The sequence below is a fragment of the Marmota marmota genome, unplaced genomic scaffold, assembly GCF_001458135.2.
Source record: "Marmota marmota marmota unplaced genomic scaffold, marMar, whole genome shotgun sequence".
Classification (NCBI taxonomy): domain Eukaryota; kingdom Metazoa; phylum Chordata; class Mammalia; order Rodentia; family Sciuridae; genus Marmota; species Marmota marmota.
Window position 1 is genome coordinate 47,230,052 of NW_026000057.1, and position 20,450 is coordinate 47,250,501.

The following is a 20,450-nucleotide window of genomic DNA, read 5'->3' on the forward strand; positions in this document are numbered from 1 at the left end:
TGCTTTTGGGGGAGGGAGGGTACTGGGGATTGAACCCAGGGACTCTTTACTGCTATATTGTAAAGTACAATTGTGCTACATCACCAGCCCCTCCTTTTAAAATTTTATTTATTTATTTTCTTTTTAATTTTGAGACAGGGTCATGCTAAATTTCTGAGGGTCTCGCTAAGTTACTGAGGCTAAACTCAAACTTGCATCTTCCTCCCTCAGCCCCTAGAACCACAGGCATGTACCACACTAAATAACTTTACTTTTAACTTCAGTTTTGTCACAAGTATTTTCCTGGTTAATTTTGTATAGATTTTTGGTTATCTGGATATTCAAATACTTTTGAGTGTTTTACAGTGACAAAAAATAAATAAAAACTAAAGCTTCACAGGTTTTTTTAAATGTATATAACTATCATTATGTACTTGATTTACTATTGACAAAATGTATATACAAAACAGTTTATCCAGCCCACAGAATATGTGTGGATAAAGATGGAATTCAGAAATCATGTATCTATTTTTTGACCACTGAAAAATTATACCTTTTATTGACTATGAAAAATAATTACATTATATTTATTTTTTCTGTTTGTTTAATTGATGCTGGTCATGAAACTCTATTTTAAAAAGCAATAATTCTTAAAAATAAAAATCAGAAAAGAGTGTTTTTCCAAAATATTTCAGAAAAGAATCAATGTTTATTTTCATATTATAGTATTTATGTTTTTTATTTTTACAAATATTTATTCTTTTCATTGAAAATAAAAAAGACACTTAGGACTGAGTATATAGTTTAGAGGCAGAGTGTTTGTATAGCATGCATTAAATCCTGGGTTATATCCCCAACAACAAAAATAAGTTAATTAATTAATTAAAAGGATGTATGCTTTTTTCTGAATGGTATCTCAACTATATTGTTGAGATATAAACATATTTAGAATTTTTACTTATTTAAATTCTAAATCACATTCCAATTAATTTATTTTTAAAAATGCTTTACAAATATTCAGATATGGCACTAAATAGGTAATACTTCACAGATTATCTCACTTGACTTTGATCAAGTATTTTCTTCTCCACTACACATATCAGTAAACTGAGATTCAGAAAGTTAAATAACTTTTATTCAATTTCACATAGCCGGTAAGTACTAGAAACAAAAGTTTTGACACTAGGATTTACCTGACTCCAAATAGCATTCTCTTTATACTTTACTGTAAATGTCAAATACTATAGAATTTTTCCCCCAATAAGTTTTGTGTATTGTTTAACATTTCTTCTAATTCAGTGATTTTCAAAGATGATCACCAAACCAGCAGCCGAAGTATCACCAGATAGTTTGTTAGAAGTGCAAATTCTTTTTTTTAATATGTATACTATAACTTTTTTTTAGTTATATTTGGACATAATACCTGTATTTATTTATTTCTATGTGTGCCAAGGATCGAACCCAGGGCCCTGCACATGCCAGGCGAATGCTCCACCACTGAGCCACAACCCCAGCTAGACAAATTCTTGAGCCACACCACAGTATGGCTCAATCCAGAAATTCTGGGATAGTCCCAACTATCTGTGTTGTAACAAGCACTCTAGTGAATCTGATATATGATAAAAATTGAAAATTACTATTTTAAGTGAAACTTGTGAAGAACATTTTTACTTTGTATATCATAGATATATATTTTATTTCCTATATTTATTTGTGATTATATTTAAAGCGTTCATTGTTTGGCTCAGATGTAATCTAGAAACACTATTTCTTTCAATTAATTTACCTGTCAATATTCAATTAGTTGAAAAATAGTAATTTTAATGATTTTTCTATTGATGGATATGGTAGATTTAAGTACAATACTACTGAAAGCTTATCAGAGATATAAGAAATTTCAAACTTTTGTGCAAATGGCAACATGACAGTATTACAAAGCAAAGTTAGAACAGTAATTTTTCCAGTAAGAGAAATACTGCAAGATCATGTCTGATTACTATTTGTATGTATCAACTTGGAATACAATTAACAAAGCCTATTCCATCAGATTGTATAAACTATGAGTCACATTAGAATAGAGAAGTAGAATCTGTAGTGTATTTTTCTTCCAGGAGTACTGAATATATAGTACAGAAATTTTTTTATGTTGTGATTTATAAACACACTCACAGTTTTAAGTACATGGTTAAATCTTTGAAAAACTGAACCTAACCTGCCTCCCTTTCTTTTGTAGATGTATGACTAAGCTGCAAGCTCTACCTCTTAATTTAGACAAATAAAATAGTAATCTTTAGCTTATGACATTGCTCGCTTAAAAAAATTCACACCCTTGTTCCACAATAGTTGCAAATTTACATGGATTCCTAGGATAGACAAGTCTCTGTTCAATAAACTGTTAATATTTTAAGTTATGTCAATAAGAAATGATACTATTTTTTTTCAAATTTAACAAGTTAAACAATATCTATATTACTGTTATAAATATGAAAGAACACTCAAGTTTATGAAAACTTCTTAAAAGATTTAATTCTGTTTAATTAACTTTCATCAACCTTAGCAAGAACTTTTATAGGAGAACCAAACTATTCATTTTGGTAATGTAATATATTGACTAATAACATATTTTATTTATACAGTACTATATTAAATTAAAATATCTTCAGATCCACTATGTCTTTCATCCACTGAGAAAACACATGAAATATACAAGGACTTAAGAAAAGTGAAACAAAAAGAAGCTAAAAGCCAGTGCCACAGACCAAATCAGTGATTGAACTAAAATGAAAAGATGATTCTCTTAATCCCTGAAAGAGGCTTCTTCTCACATCCCTTTATCTCCATTTTTTTTAGAACATGTTTCTTTTTAAATGCTAGATATCTATAACATTAATCCAAGAAGTAATTATAATGAATCTGTTTGGATCCTTACATTATTTAATTTCTTAATAACTTTGAAATGCTAATAGTAGAAACTTTCTTTTCATTACATTAATTTCTAAATTTCTCTTGTCTTTTCAGGTACCACTGCTTTGTTTCTGTTCCTGGTTATGCATCCTTCCATCCTTAGTAACTCCCCCAGCCCAAAAACCTTTGAGGAGGTACAGTTCTTTAATAGAAATAACTACCACAGGGGGATTGATTGGTAAGATGGGTTATTAGTATAAATCTAAAAGTTTGTGTACTGTGCATAGTATAATCTTAGTGTTAATATTTAGAAACATGTATGTTTGTATTCATAAATAAAAGTTATCCTGGGTGGCTTGGAAACTGATCAAATAACATGAAGGAACACAGAAAATCATTCATAACACACTCATTTCAGTTTATGGAGTCACTTATTGTTTCATGAGGCTCACATGTAACTTCAATTGGCATCAATTATCTGTGATGATGATCGCAAATGTGAAATAGAAAAAAAAATAGTATGATACTCAGAAATTTCATTCCTTTGTATTCTTAAGAAAACATTTTCATATTTTTCTCCTGTGCACTTTTTATTATGTGGTGCTATAATTCATGTATATACTTTTTTATTTTGTTTTGGTTAGGCAATAATAATAAGTATATAGAAATATAAATGTGTATATATCTCATGAGTAATGAAAGCAATAAAAACTCTATCAAAAATTTATGAAATTTAAATTTTTACCTTTGAATTGAAATTAGAAATAAATTAGATATCTTAAGAAAATAGTTAAAATGTGAAAGTGTAGATACATACAAAACTATAATATAGAGTAGAAATGGATGGTACAATGTAACATTTTAATCATGAAATATATCAAGAGATTTTGCTGCTAGGGTATAATGCTAGATGGAGTAATTTCAAGGAGTGAAATTCTTGTAATAATTCTAGAGCATAAACACACATTTTGCATTGATTTTAGCAAGAAGAGTCATGTATGTTAATATCTGTTTTGTCACATTATGTGATCTCAGTTTTATAAGTACCACCCACCACAAGTGTTGTTTGAGGTAGTCTGAATGAAAAGGTAAACTAATGGATCGAGTAAAATTTGAACACCCACTAGAATTCACGTATGCTAAAATTGTTATGTACGTCACTGCCAATTTTTCTATATAGAGCTTGATGTTCATTATGTGGTGTTAAATAATAGCAGGGAGGATTGAGAACCATCAACTACTTCAGCTGCTGCTTGACTGTGGGAATAATCAATTTTTTGTTGTCATGAATTATATCAAATAAAACCTTCTTGATCATAGCTAGTACAGTATAGGCACTGTTATATGAACAAAAAGTTTCTTAAGCCATTTATAAGGATAGGACTTAAATAAATAGACAATTAAAAAACAATGAAGGATTTTAAATATAACTCACTAAAATTACCCCAAACACAAGCATTTTTGATTGATAAAGTATATACTTATAAAAGGCAGTTAATCCAAATGACAGATAATTATTGCAAATTTTAATATATAACACTAAGTATAGCTTTGCATGCAACAACTTCAAATATTCACATTTATCAGACTGGTCTGGCTTCTCTATGAAGCATTAACTACTTAGGTATCTTTTTATAATCATAGTTCCAAAAGGTGTAGAAGATTGTGTGTCTCAGAGTCCCAGGGTCATTTAAAGAATTAACTTAGGCACAGCTAGTTTATTTGGGTTCTTGGATCTGCATTTTTTGAGAATGGATAAAGCTAGGGTTGCTTTAACTGACAAGCAGCTTAGGGTACAAACAAAGTAAGGCAAATAAAAATTAGAAAACATTATCTTTGACAAATAGTTGATTTGCAATTGGAACTTCTCAGAAAAAAATACTTGAGTTATGTATGCATGTAAGTTTAATGTTTTATCCATTGGTATTATTATTTTGAGTTACATGGGGATTCGTGGAAGGTTGGAAAGCTATACAATCCTGTTAACATTTAGAACCCCTATAGTCATAATGTGGCTTTAAGTAAAATCAAATAAAAATATAAATATTCAGAGTCAGCACAAATAGCAAATAAATGTCGAGTATTGAAAAAAGAAAAAAAATATATACATTTTTCAGATAGAAAAAAATGCTGAGGTATTATGTTTAATAGAAGTAGCAAAGCTGAGGGAAGCAGGCATTCACTTCTAACCCTCAAATTATTAAGACATTCTAGTGTGCTTGCTAATTCAATGGATAATCTGAATGTATATTTTCCAAAAGTGAACATTTTTGGGAGCATCCAGGTCCCATACTATAAATATGAACCTGATTTCTTTTATTTATTTGCTTATTGATCAATTTTTTTCAAATCTATATGGCACTTCTTCAACATTTCTATAGTAGAAATTGTGAACATATAGGTGATCATATATTATTTTCTCTGTGAGCATCTAAGGCCAGGCAAAATTAACACACTATAGATCCAACATTCAGAACTACGTAGGATTTGAAAGCCCAAACTGTTTCAGCTATAAAAAACTGCTGTGAAGGTAAGACACTTTGTTAGAAACTAAAAGTTATCTAAAATCAGCTCATTTCCTCTTTTTTTGTGATATTTGGAACCATCCTCAAAACAAGCAAGCTTAAGGCAAGCTTGGATCAAACAGGATACCACTAGTCATTCTTGATAACCTTAGCACCCCTGCAACCAGCATCAACTTCTAAATAATATCCCAAAATGTGGCACTCTCTGTAACTAGAGTGTATACCAGAAGATGTACCACATCAACTCTCCCAAAAGTTTTGTATATTTCTTTCTCTCTGAAAGGAGGCTAGGATGATTTATCATCAGCAATGCATTTTCCAGAAAACATAAAAGGATTTCTTTACTTCTCTGAGTGTTAAGATATCACTAAAAGGTTGAACTATAACGAGTTGAACCAGTTGTAGTTGGTAATGCTTCAACAACTGGAATATCACCACAAACATTGTTATGTGAAACTATGAGATCTCACAATTGAAAAGTCTATGAAAGTTGCATGATCTCATTCTAAAGAAAACAACACACTCTAATAAGAAGTCCTTACATGTATGTTAGTGACTGTTCAGTTCAGTAATTATTGAATTACCTTTTCTTGTTTGTCTATAGTCACAGTGGCTTAAGAATTGAAGGGGTTGGTGATGGAGAGTGAAACTATTATTATAAAATGTATGCAACCCAAGTAGTTTCTAAGGAATCCTTTTTCCTCTAAAACATGACCCTTTTTGCTTTTGAAATATATATGATCATCTGCTGATTTTTTTATACTTGACAACTTTTATCCTTTAATACAAAACATGAAGCAGAATCCTCCATTTCTGTGCTTGAGACTACAGGTATCCCCTTGTTAACACTGGAGGTAAATAGATTGTAAAAGATAAAATACAAATTCTAACCTTGGAAATTTGGATTGGGTTTTTCATTTGTAAACATATACATATGTTTTAATCTTTCATTGTAATTACTCTAAAGATAGATGTAAGTGGTTCTATATGACAGAAACAAATAAATAATATTTACTACAGATATTTAAGTAACATCAACTCAACACACTAGTGGAGATAAAAATATTTTATTATGATAACGTAAAAAATGTTTTTTTTTTCTAATTCATTTAAAATACCTTTGAACTGAGTACATCATTTATTTTGATCAAATTTTATTCCTGTTTGAATATTTAGAATTTCATCTGTACAGTATTAATCCATTTAGATATATTTTAAATTGTTAGATTGATTATTGTTGCCATTATTCTATGTCTACATTTTTATCATCTCTTACCTTTATTCTGCTACTAAGCAAACAAAATGTACTTAGAAAAACATTTTTAAAATGCATTATTAGTATTCTGGATGTTTCCCTTGCTAACTATAGAGGAAAATGCCTTAAAGGCAAAATTTTATTTAGGAAAGAAACGAATATGTGGAACACCTCTATTATCTTCAGTCACTAGTACATAAGTGTAAAACAGGATCTTATTTTGAGAAAAATGTTCCTTTTCTAGGTATATGGATTTCTTCCCAATTCCATCTAATGTTACTACTGACTTTCTGTTTGAGAAAAGTGCCAATTATTTCCACTCAGAAGAAGCTCCTAAAAGAGCTGCTTCCCTAGTCCCCAAAGCCAAGATCATCAGCATTCTCATTGACCCATCAGACCGAGCATACTCCTGGTACCAGGTAAGGGTAAACAAATCAAACTGGGGGGAGGGGAGCGTGGACAATGGAAGATCATTTTTAGCAATAGCCTCCATCTCAGGTATTAACAAAAGAGAAGATCTGCTAGTTGGATGGTATCAGCAGAAAAGTAGATTACTTTTCCTAAAAAAAAAAAAAAAAACAACAACAACAACAAAAAAAAAAACCTTTCTGTGTTAATCTTTTATTAAAATATTTAACAAAATGTGTTAATACAAGAAAGAAATTAAATTGAAATATAACAAACAAAATATACACTTGTTTGTGTGTGTGTATAGAGATATACATCTATTTCCATACCCTCTGTTCTTCTATACATCTGTATTTTAAGCATGCATTTTAAAATCATGAATTTTCATCCAATACATATATATTTTATAAAGGACTAAACAGCAAAATTTCATGTTTTAAATGTTGTAAGGTCTTTTGTGACCCTGTAATTGTATTTTGAGAGTAGCCATAGATGATATGTTAATGAAAGAGCATGGTTGTGTTCCAATACAATTCTATAAACAAAAACAGACTCTAGGCATCCATAGATTATTGCCCCAGTTCTGAAAGAATCTAAATAAATGTTTGTACTCTAGAAGTAACTTAGAAACAAAGCTTATATAAGAATTCTTCATCACTGGAAGCCCAATCTGTCTAAACCTGTTCTAAGCCTCTTCTCATATATTCATTGTCATTATGTTTCTGAGGTTGGTGAGAACTTAGCACAGATACCATCACTTTAAAATAATTTAACAGACTCTAATAATACTTGTATATAAAGTATATTTTATAATAAATCATTAAATAATAGAGAAAAACTGTCCCAGTGATATTTTAATCACCAAATGGAAAATTTCAATAAAAGGCATTCAAAATTAAAAATAAGAATATAACAAAATCAGTATCTTGTCTCTACGATCCTTTGTTATCATTGCTCAACTTTTTAATTGAAAAATACCTATTATTTATATTTCCATCCATTCATCAATAATTTTAATGACAACTTTGTGCCAAGTTTTGTTCTGAAAGTGATGGAACATATGTTAATAAATGTGGCTGCTATACTTGAGACTGTGTTTTACATAATTGGAGAAATGCTGTATGTGTAAATAACCATATAAATTAGAAAGAAGTAAGTGATGGACTGATAGCATCATTCTGTGATAAAGTCCATCTTAAAGATTACAGGGAACAAGCTGGATTGATTAACTGGCTGCAGCAGAGATGCAGACCCCAGAAGAATCAGTACACATTCTCTGAAGAAGTGAAGGATTTATAAGGGGAGAAATTGAGGTGAAGTTGAAGTGATGGATTGTTCTGGGAGGGGTAAAACATAAATATGTATAAATAAATTATTAGCAGGCTAAAAAAACAGACTATGGTCTATATTTCTTTGAAACTATGAATTTAAGATGAATGTGTAATATTGTGTATACAAAAACTCTTTGGGGGTTTAATATAAGGTAATTTGGTGTGCTCTAAGTAACCCACAATTCCTCTGGTGAAGATTTGTGGGTTACTTAGAGCACAGCAAATTACCTTATATTAAACTCAGCAAATACTTACTTAGAGCACAGCACATTACCTTATATTAAGAGCTCAAATCCTCCCACCAGGGGTGGGTGGGATGTTCCACTGATATGATTTCAAATAGGAAACTCCTTGAAATTATGATATTAAATTTAAGAATATATTTTTTTAACACCAAGATACCTTTTGTTAGTTAACAAAAGCAGTTTTTTTTTTTTTTTTTTTCAGGTTTACGAATAGAAGAAAAGGTTATTGGGAAAGATTTGGTGACAGGGGCAGAGTGAGGAAAGGTCATACAAAACAGAATTCTAGTTAGGTATACTAAAAATTGACAGATTTGATTTTGCATCTTTTACCCTTTCTACAGGAAATCTGGAGAAAAGAGAAATAAGCCTTAATTGACTCCAAAAGACAGAAGAAAATTGGAGCTTGGCAATCACTTAGCCTCTGAAAAATTGGGAATTTACAGAAAAAGAAGGTTTCAAGGATGCAAACTAACAAAACACTCTAAATATTGCAAATAAGTCACTCCACGGGGTAAAATGCAGACCTTAACAAAGTCTAGTAGAGTTTATAGTATAATAATTTGAATCCTAACTGAAGCAAATTTGCTTCTCAACTAGCTGGTCTCTGCACCCTGAATGCTCCCTATAGGAAACACATTTACAAACTTACTGCTAAGCCTGAATATTTATTGGTCAATTTAAGGAAAAGATGATTTTCTCAAATCCATTGGCTGATATCTGAGTCATTATGAAACACTTTCGTATTTGGATTGCTGCTTTCTGTATTTTCTGAACAATAAATGGTTCTGATTCACTGCAAAGGTTACCTTTAGATAAAATAATCTTGGCTTTCAGATGCTAGGTAATATATGATAAAATCTATGGATTTGGGATAATGTATATATCAGAGTTTCTCCATTTTAAATAGCAAATAGGATTTTTTTTTTCCTGATCTAAAAACTACATTACAAGGAAGAGCAAAAATTATTTGGCTGAACTAGTGCTTATGTATTACACATATCCACTGAGCTTGATGAATGATTTTCTTATGGGCTGAAAAGGGGACATAATGCAGCTTTCAAAAGTTTACTTTCAGGTAAAATACATATACAAAGGGGAAAAAAAAACTCAGTAAAGTTGGTTAAGGAATTCTACCAATAAGAATTCATCCTCTGTCAAATAAGTCTTTAAAATACATACTCATCAGTGTCATAATTTTAAATTTTGATTCTCCAAGCAAACATTTTCATCCTTTATTAATTTCAAAATAAATATCTCTCCAGCAGTGAGACACTCTTTCCTCTAGCTTAAGGACTTATCAGAAAGATTTGTTTTTAATTATTTATGTTTATGTTTCAAGTTAGTTTAATTATCCACCTTTTTATCAGCATCAGCGATCACATGAAGACCCTGCAGCTCTGAAGTTTAGCTTCTACGAAGTAATCTCAGCCGGGCCCCATGCACCCACGGAGCTTAAAACCTTGCAGAAGAGATGTTTGGTCCCTGGGTGGTATGCCAGCCACATTGAGAGATGGCTTGTTTATTTCCCTCCCTTTCAGGTATGGAGCAATAAAAATTTACATCATGTTACAATCTCATTAAGTTGATGACTTTGCCTCAAGGATAGAGGAAAATTTTACTCATTAAAACTACTAGCTTTTTACTTCTTACTTATAAATAATGGACTGTGGCAAAGAAAAATAGAGAGGCAAAGTAGAAAAGCAGTCTGATTTTTGGAAAGTATTTCAGAGTAATTTTCCCTGTTCCATTTTCTGGTGCCTTACCTGATTGTAAAGAGTTTCAATAGCTTCCTGATTAGATCCCTAATTCTTATTCTGACATAAATAAAGCTTGAAGGGAGCCTCTTCACTAAACAAGGCAAATATTGTTTTGCTTAATTAAGTGATGTTATTTTGCTTCTGAATCACCTTGTTGAAATTTTTGGAAGTCTTATGCTTTTATCACATTCCTTACTCTTTTTTTTTTTTGGGGGGGGTGGCGGGCATCAACTTAGGTTACCAAATCAAATCCTTTGGATTGTATAAACCATCTAGTCATGTCAGATGTGGTGTGTACTTGCACTTTTAAAACTGCAGTGTCCAGGGCTGGGGATGTGGCTCAAGCGGTAGCACGCTCGCCTGGCATGCGTGCGGCCCGGGTTTGATCCTCAGCACCACATACAAACAAAGATGTTGTGTCTGCCGAAAACTAAAAAAAAAAAATTAGTATTAAAAAAAAATTCAAAAAAAAAAAAAAACTGCAGTGTCCAATGTGATAGCTATTACCACTTAATGTTAATTCAATTTGTATTAATATTAAGAGAAATTAAAAATGCAGTTTCTTATTTGTATTATCCACGTTCAAATGCTCAATAGTTACCTGTTATCGCAGCTATAAAACATTCATTATCACAGAAAGTTCTATTAAGTAATGCTAATCTAGACTGATAGAAATATTGGAAAATAGGTATGGGCTGGAGTTGCATTACAGGCTTTGTAACCTTCCATTCCATCCTCAGTCATTTTATCTTGCTGGGTCCACTATCATCATAGTAACAAATTCTTCCCCTTAGTTTTTTGAGGAACTATGTACATGCACTGGTTCTCTGAGAATTCTTACCTTCTCCATATGAATTATCAAAGTATTTCTTCAAACTTTACATTGCTACTCCTAAATGGAATTGTAAAACATGGCATGTCTTCTTTCTTATTACATTTGGGCTTATTTTGAACATTCTTTTCTTTTCCACAGTGCTCCTTTCCAATATCGATGATGGAATAATTGCTTTTTTTTCTTGGCTTATATTTGTGATTTTGCAGTTAAATTTCTAAGCTCTCTTGGTCCTCACAATTGGCTTTTTGCTTTTATAGTGTTTGTAGGAGTTCTCAGGTAACAAAAATGAATGTGCTTAATTAGCATGATTTATTTCTTGGTTCAGGCCATTAACAAGTACTGTGTGATTATATCTAATAATGATGCATGCAATTCTCCTTAGGACCTTGTTTCTGAATAAACAGAAAAATTTTTATTTTACAGTTAACATGTCTTTTTTCAACATTAATTAAATAATAATAATTATTGTTATTATTTTGGTGATTTAGTTGCTAATTATCGATGGGCAACAACTAAGAACTGATCCTGCTACAGTAATGGATGAAGTACAGAAGTTTCTAGGAGTCTCTCCTCATTATAATTACTCAGAGGCTTTAACGTAAGTTTGTATTCTCATTAATTAATTAAACTTTCAGCAGGGAAATAATTTTAAGAAACTGTAGTTTGGTGATGCAATTGTCAATTTATATGTTAACTATTTGGGGAAGAACAATTAAAACATTGTGATGAAGAAAGGTCCTAAATCACCTGTTTACTCCTAAATATGCAGATTTCTCCTGGAAGAAAAGTGGAGGAAAAAAATTGTGATTCTAAAAACCAACAACAAACCTTAAGAGTAGACTTGAAATAAGTTCATAAAAGTTGACATATTTAACAGACAATATTTCAACCTCTTGGATGTATGAAGAGGAGATTAGATAATATTGGAACTGGCCTTTTTTGCAGTTTTCAGAAACAATGTTATACAGGCAGGAATAATCCAATAGGTGACAGCATAGGCAGAGAGAGAGAGAGAGAGAGACAGAGACAGAGACAGAGAAAGGGAGAGAGAAAGAGAGATATACTATTATTGTTCTATTGCAGTAGTTTTATTTTTTACCTTTGTCTTTATGTAAAATAAATGTGACCTTGTCATCCTTTCTTCAGAGACCTCAGCAGTTAAAAGCAATGATTTGTTTTTTTGTTTGTTTGTTTTGGTAGTTTTTTTAATTTTTATTTTTTCTTGATTTCCTCTTATCTTCCTTGGTAATTGACTCCAAGGGGGTCAAGAGACGCATTAGAATTTAAGAAAGGACTCACTGTCAAATTGTCATGTGCCTGAGAGTGAGTAACAATGCACTTCCAGTGAGTTTCTTTTCATATTTTCTTGTGATCATCATTGACACACCTTGTGAAAACCACTAGTGCACTTGTAGAATATTTGGAGGTTTCATGTCGTTTTCTTAGGTCTAACATTGTCTTCTTTCACCCTATAGCTTTTGCAGTTGTTTATCTGAACCCCATCTTCACAGTTTAGTTACTCTTCTTATAGTAACTCTGACAGATGTTTCTGTGATACTATAGAAATATTGGGATGGCTATGAGTACAAAATGTATATTCTCATAAATGTTATTTATACCAAAAACTAAGAGATCCTTTATATATTTTGGTATTATTTCTTATTTTCCTGCTATGATAGTGAATATCATCTCTTTGGTGTTTGCATTTCTTTTTCAGCTTAAGACCCTTCCTTCCTTCCTTTATTAAGGATTTACTAAACAAAATCCAATATGAATTCTCAACCAATCACTTAAATACAGTGCATTGCACAAAGTAGAATAAATGAATGAAATTAGGTATACACAAAGGTTTTTACAATACTCTCGGCATGAGAGAATGCTCCAATTTAAGAAGTCTCTAAACTGATTATTTTCAGTTTAGCAAATTCTACTATCAAAACTTATTTTCAAAAGCAATGGTAAAAATCCTCCATTGTCAAAGTGTTTTTTATTCCATTCCATGATTACTAAAGAAAATATTCTAGAATTCCAAAATTTATACCAACTAACTGGATAGTCGGATCTTAAAATTACTTTTTATTTTCATAATTGATTTTAAAAGTCTTATTGAATATGTAAAATAATCTGATTTTCTCAGTGAGTGTGGGTGTGGTTTGAAATGAAGACTATTAGCTTAAAACAATACATTTTGGAACTTTCTCATTCAAAAAAGTAAGTTACATTTTACAACTTATTTCAGGGTATTTATTGAATCAAATGCATACTGCCTTAAAAGAGGGCCAGTATCCAGAGAGGCTGGGAGGCCTCATTTAAAAACTTTTGTCCAACAAAAACTTAATTCCTTAATTATGAACAATAGGATTGATATTATATTGACACCAGTATAGTTTTCAGGTTATGTGTTATATAGTGTTTTGAAAATAATTAAATATTTGAAAAAAATGAAGAAAATTAAAACTTGACATGAATTGTGCTAATGTGATAAATTAAAATTAAAAATATAAATTTAAATTTTACCACAAATATTTCCATTCACAATTATCACATAGGCATTGATGTCCATGACAGGAGTCTTCAATTCAGAAATACTAGTTACTTAAATACCTGAACATGACATCTCATTTCTCAGCCCATTAATATATTTGTTTAGTGAAACCAGACTGTGTTAAATAAAAATTTAATACAAATTTACTTTGAAAACTTTGATGAATGGGAATTATTAATTTGAAAGTCAGAGATAGAATATAATTTTTCTTGTGTGTGTGTGTGTGTGTGTGTGTGTATTTTATGAAGCTTGGTTAAGTCATAAAGGACTGAAGATGCATTAAATTTAGAAAGACTTCAAATGTTTCTAATATCACATCCTGATAATCAAATTTATGTTGCCCAGGTGTTCTTTCCCAATTCATTGCAGATGAGTTTGGGTAAGAATCTACCGTGTAAAGACTTTTTAATAGCAAAACTAGTTGTCATAGTAACTAAAATCTGGTTATCCTTAGGATGACCTATGAAGAAGCATCTAGAAATGTTGTTTTGAATAGAAATATATTTACTAAACATATTTACTATACATACTAAATAACTTATATGTGTGTGTATATATATATCCTCACAAAACTGTGTGATAAGTAGTATTAGCAAAATAGTACTATTTTTCAGGTAAAAATATTAGAACATAGAAAAATTAAGCCAAAAATTAGTTAGCAAGTAGTTTAAGGAGGGAGATTTGGAAGTCAGTTATTTCTGGAACCTACCCTGACCAATCTTAAGTTCTTCCCATTGTCACAAGAACAAGACAAAAACTATTGTGAATTTTTAGTAATAGATAGTATATCAACAGGAAGTACTTCCTTTCAAAACTGAAAGCTTAAAATGAGCTTTATAAGTTGTATCAGACATTGCTACAAACAGAATCTATCTTGCGACTCACTGAATTTCACATTACAAATAAATGTTTAATTATAAAGGTATGCAATTAAGGCCATATTGAGATACCAGTTTACACCCATTGCAATGGTTATAATCCAAAAGATAATATGTGATGTTGGCAAGAAAGTGGTGAAACTTGAAACTTTATATATTGCTAATGGTGGTGAGTGGCTACAGGAAGTAGATCTCTGGGGGCATGGCCTTGGGAACTATATCTGGTCCCTGGCTTCTTTCTCACTCTTTGCTTACTGGCTACCATGAACTGATCAACTTTCCTCCCCTGTACCCTTTTGCTATGATATTCGCCTTATCTCAGATCCACAGTAATAGTCAGTCAACCATGAATTGAACTTTTAAACTCAAAATAAACTTTACCTCCTCTAAGTTGTGCTTGTCAGGTATTTTTGTCACAGTAATAAAAAGCTGATTAACAGGGTTATAATGAAGGTTCAAATAGAGAAATATAAAATATTTTGATAAACAAATATAAATGTAACATAATACTATTATTATTACAATTATAGTATGAAAATCCCATTTATAGATGGAATTACTTTAATATAGCTCTCATATTAAAAGAAGAAATTCTTTTATCTGGAAAATAATTAAATTTGGTTTATAGCTATAGAATTCTAAAAGTAATAACTCCATGGCACATCAAAATCTTTTCTCTCAAATCACGCTGTAGTTCTGTGATACACAGAAGTGATGAAGGTTGATTTGTCATTTTTAAACTCTATAAAAATGGACTTAAAATTTATAAATATTTTGATACCATATGAAGGAATTAGTCTTAATTTTTTATTAATAGGATATTTTTTTACTGAAAATTTTTGTATTAAGAATTGGGCAAACTTAGAAATATGACAGAGGGACTGAAAATTCCTTATGACAAAATTAGCATGGAAATTAGAGTTTTCAGTGTGCAAATATTGCTCATAAATTTTATTAAATTTGTGGATTTCAGGATTGTATGCTAACTTAAACATGGAACACTGGGTGGTAACCATAGACAGGTGGGACATGGCTGGAGGAAGTAGGTCTTTCTATACTATTTTATTCTTTATGACACAAGATTTTATACAAAGAGTTATAGTATAAAAGAAAAAAAAAACTTCCAGTTTTATTTGTTATAGATTGATATTCAAATAAAAATACTTATGTTATTGGTCATCATATCTTATAAATTACTTAAAAATAATTTCTTTAAGGTTTCTTTGGGGGTTTGTAATTTTTTAGGTTTGATTCTCATAAAGGTTTCTGGTGTCAGTTGCTGGAAGAAGGTAAAACAAAATGCCTTGGAAAGAGTAAAGGAAGAAAATATCCACCAATGGATTCTGATGTAAGTGTAGAGCTTAAAAATCTAAGCTATTTGTACAAAAGAATAAATAGTAACATCACATCTGTTTTCTTAGAAAAGTGATTAAGTCAAATTCAACTTTCTAAAATTTAAAAGTGACAATTGAGTTTTAGAATATCTATGTTGTTTGTTTTTTGATTTCTTCAATTATATAACATTACCTGTCATGCAAGAATAAATGAAAACAATAGAATTTTTTCAATTTTGAATAAGGACAGAAAGATATCATCTCATTCTAAAAGGAATGATACTGCACAGAAATTTTTGCACTAAAAAGGTTAAGTGAATCCAAGAAAGGAAATATATCAACTAGAAATTGAAAATAGGATCAAAAGGTTTCTATCTTTTGTCACCATAAAATTACTCCATAGTTGTAAATATAGCCTAGATAATATTATTGTTATAATGTACTGAACTTTGAACTGTTTTTATGCTATTAAAATGAAAAAAATTAATACATTTCCCAGAGGTATAATATACTAATATAGTACTCAGGTTTTTTTTTCTTTTAAGAGAAAGAGAGAGAATTTTTTTAATGTTTATTTTTCAGTTTTTGGTGGACACAACATCTTTATTGGTGCTGAGGATCGAACCCAGTGCCCCTCTCATGCCAGGCGAGCACGTTACCCCTTGAGTCACATCCCCAGCCCGATTACTCAGGTTTTAAAGAATGGAGATGTGTACATTATGGTACCTAGCACTTTGTTTATTCTGTTCAGTATCCTGAGATGATGAACACTTAATGCTATAGTTTTCTTCAGGTTGAATATCCTGTATGTTTACTTTAGTACTTAATGCACATGAAATTTATTCATATTTTCATTTCATAATCAGTCTACTTAAAATATAGTTTGGCTATTAGAATGCAGATAGATTATGATTATATATTATAATTACATGAATTTATATATATATATATATATATATATATATATATATATATATATATATATATATATATATATATAAATATATAATATATATATTTCTNTATATATATTTAGAACCCAGAAACTAAAGTATTTGGGGTTTTTCCCCACAATATTTAATACCTTATGTTAACTGACAATCTGAGGTTGTCTGAGAATCCTTAGGTAATCTGAATTTATTTGAAAATTATATCTAATAGGACTTTCAGAACTATTTGTTGTATCAGGCCTGATAGAGATATGGCCTGTAATCAAAAAGCTCATACTTAAATTCTGTATCAAAGACATTAGGAAAGGAGAACTTCTACTGTTTTGATAAAGAATTTACATTCTCTGAATTCTAATTTTATTTGGTTGATAAAAATATACCCTCATAGCACTATAAAATAATCCTAATACATTAAAAGAGTTTGAAGGGGCATTTGTATACTATTTCAAGAGAGCAATGCAAAATTTATTGTTTTTATGTCAAACTTTGTACAAAATTTATTTATTAAAGTTACAACATTTAAAAGATACCATATAATGTTTTTCTTAATATTTCATTTTACTCTGGTCTCACATAGAAACACTGAGATAAAATACAAAATTTAGTGGTAAAGAACTTTTCAAGATATCAATTTCAAATCTCTCTACAAGGTTACTGTGAAGTACATAATGAATTTATTGAAGTACATAATGAATTTATGGTAACAAACCATCTTTTGATATGAATAGCTTACCTATATATTTCCCAGAGTAAAACCTACCAAATTGAAGGGGCTAAAGTGTCTGGTTTGATCATATGATTTTCAGAGAAAGGTAAATATAAAGGGCCTTAAAAATGTCAACAAAACACTATGGGCTAAATAAACAGTTCACCTGCTTAATACAAATTTTAATCCAGATCTGATATACTTGATGATTTAATCGTAGTCCACATGTATAAAATATACTTTAATAAACAAAATTGAATGTACTTTTTTTCTCCCTCCCCACTCAGAGCAGAGCATTTCTGTCAAGCTACTATCGGGATCACAATGTGGAACTCTCAAAGCTGCTACACAAACTGGGGCAACCTCTCCCATCTTGGTTGAGACAAGAACTGCAGAAAGTGAGGTAGCATTGAGAGAAAACTTGCTGAGGATTCATCTTTTCCAAAGTTTTCAGAGGCTACCGAAAGATGATCAAAATATACCTCTTCAAATAAGAAGAAAGGACAAGGCTCCTTCCATGTGCTGGCATGTGGATTATTAGAAAAAAAAAAAAAGGACAAGAAAAATATCTGTTACAACCCTTGAGGCCTATGCCTACTGCTTAACACTCATCCGAGCCTGTGAGATTGTCATAGACTACTTACTGTGCACTCATCTGTAAGTCAGTAGCAGCAAACATAAATAACAAACACAAATGCAAAACTGTCCATTTCATATTAATATTTACACTTTGATATGTCAACTAAGATTGTGTCTACAGATTTTTAGACCACTGTTTGCCTGTAATTTTTTTTAATTCTTTGATTCTATGAGGCATCCTTCAAAATAAGAACCAAAATAAACCTCACAATATAACATAAAATTCCAGAAGCATAACACATAAAAAAATGCTTGTCAAAACTTAAATCCACTGAAGTATTTAGAAAGAATTGTAAATTGTAATTTGTGCTAGATCAGAGAGTGGAAAAGCTATACATGTGCTTTATCTGCATAAAAAAGAGAAGTACTGTAGCAAAAAAAGAAAAGTGATTTGTCATATATAGTCTAGTTCATTTATGTAAAAATTACTAACTCTTCCATTGTAAGGTAACTATTATACTGAAATATATATTGTAAACTTGTTGGATGATACGTAGAAACACACTGAGTACACCAAAATAGTAAATGATCATGTAAGTGTACTGACTAAATCCTCTATAAAGGAGAAAGGATAGGGGTCTAAAGATATATCATTGAGAACTCTATACCCACTTGCCTTGTGCTACAAATCTATTCCAGCAGTCCTCTCTAGTTCTACAGAAATGCATGCAGAGTCTCTGAGATATGTGTCATCTCTGGTAACAAACCATTTTTTGATATATATATAGCTTACCTATATGTTTCCCAGAGTAAAACCTACCAAATTAAAACTAAGGACAGCTTCCCTAGATGATACGTTTAGATTGTTTACACTTATATTATTACAAAGCTACATTTTTCCTATAGTCCAAAATAAAATTGTATAATGTCAGATTTGTAATAAAACAGAAATTAATATTTGATTTATAATCTGATATTTGAAATGATAATTGTAATACAAGGCAGAGAAAAATAAGAATAAAATCCCATTTTTAAAATTATTTGACATATCACTGTCACAGAAGATAACAGAACACAGTTAAATTTATGGATAGCTACAAAATTAAATGAAGAGAGTACATAGATGAGCATCACATGACTCTTGAAGTATATTTATACTTACTTAATGAAGTATTTTAAAAAAGAAAAGATTTAAAATAAATCAACTTATTTTCTTGTATTAATATTTACTTAATTTTTAGATGTACTTCACATACACACAAAATTTAAATAGTAAATAAATTCCCTGCTATGATTACATGTCTTTATAAAAAATCCTTAAAGGTATGATTAAAAAAATATATGCAAGGAAACTACTATTTTCATTGTCACTATAATGTGTAAAACTAACTCTGTATAATAATTAGAAAACAAAATGTTTGATCCTTATACTTGCTGTAATTTTAAATATACATTATAATTATCAATTAAATGTTATTTTGAGATCTTATGTACCCCCCAAATACATTAATTTTTAAACAAAGAGCAGAAAGAATTAGAAGAAAAACAATTGTAAGACCCTTAGTAAAAAGCAAGAGCAAAATCATTTAAACAAACATGAGAAATTCAGTCTTTATGCCTACTGTTGACTCTTTCAAAGGAATACTTGCCAAACATACTAAAAAAATTATAATAATCTTTCATCTCCATTAATTTAAGAAAATTGACTTAAGAAGGATGCAATGAGAGGAGGCTGCAGCAGTTACATACAATGTCTTGTTTTTATTTGTCAACATTTATGTTGATAAAAGAAAAAAGGAAAGTTGATACATATATGCTTTAAAGTTGAGATGTACCTTTAAATTTCTGAAGAAGTTGTGAATGGTATCCTCTTGTCAAGGTAAATTGACTTGACTGAACAATTCACCCTTTGAAATAATTGTTAAAAATATACTCAGTGCTTATATAATGAAAGGAGAAAAAGGGAAGATATAGCATCAAGATTAACTCCATCACAAAGTATGGAGTTTGATGCTATATACAGTTGCAAGGGTTTGAAAGGATTTTTGACCACTCAGCATGTGTTTTGAATATAGTATCAATTTCCAGAGGATGTGCATATTTTCCACAATGTATATTCCAGTCAGTCATGCTATTCTGAAAGTAACATAAATACACATGAGAAAAGACTGAGAGAGAACATGATTTAAAAATTGTTTTGTATAGAATTCCCTTTTTCA

The 20,450-nt window shown here is 30.4% G+C and overlaps 1 protein-coding gene across 5 annotated transcripts in view; it reads left to right on the forward strand.

Moving 5' to 3' along the window:
* LOC107141226 (N-deacetylase and N-sulfotransferase 3) overlaps positions 1-18,307 on the forward strand; it is a 162,587-nt gene extending 144,280 nt beyond the window's left edge. For 3 of the 5 annotated variants that reach the window (XM_015484428.2, XM_048813841.1, XM_048813844.1), the window contains exons 9-14: positions 2,998-3,121; positions 6,908-7,082; positions 10,015-10,185; positions 11,728-11,837; positions 15,908-16,010; positions 17,940-18,307. In XM_015484428.2, coding sequence (XP_015339914.1) covers positions 2,998-3,121; positions 6,908-7,082; positions 10,015-10,185; positions 11,728-11,837; positions 15,908-16,010; positions 17,940-18,059 — 803 coding nt within the window. In that variant the 3' untranslated portion in view covers positions 18,060-18,307. Of the gene's footprint in view, positions 1-2,997; positions 3,122-6,907; positions 7,083-10,014; positions 10,186-11,727; positions 11,838-15,907; positions 16,011-17,939 lie in introns of those variants that run through there. The other 2 variants (XR_007351417.1, XM_048813842.1) reach the window with 2 other exon arrangements.
* Positions 18,308-20,450: the final 2,143 nt, after the last annotated feature.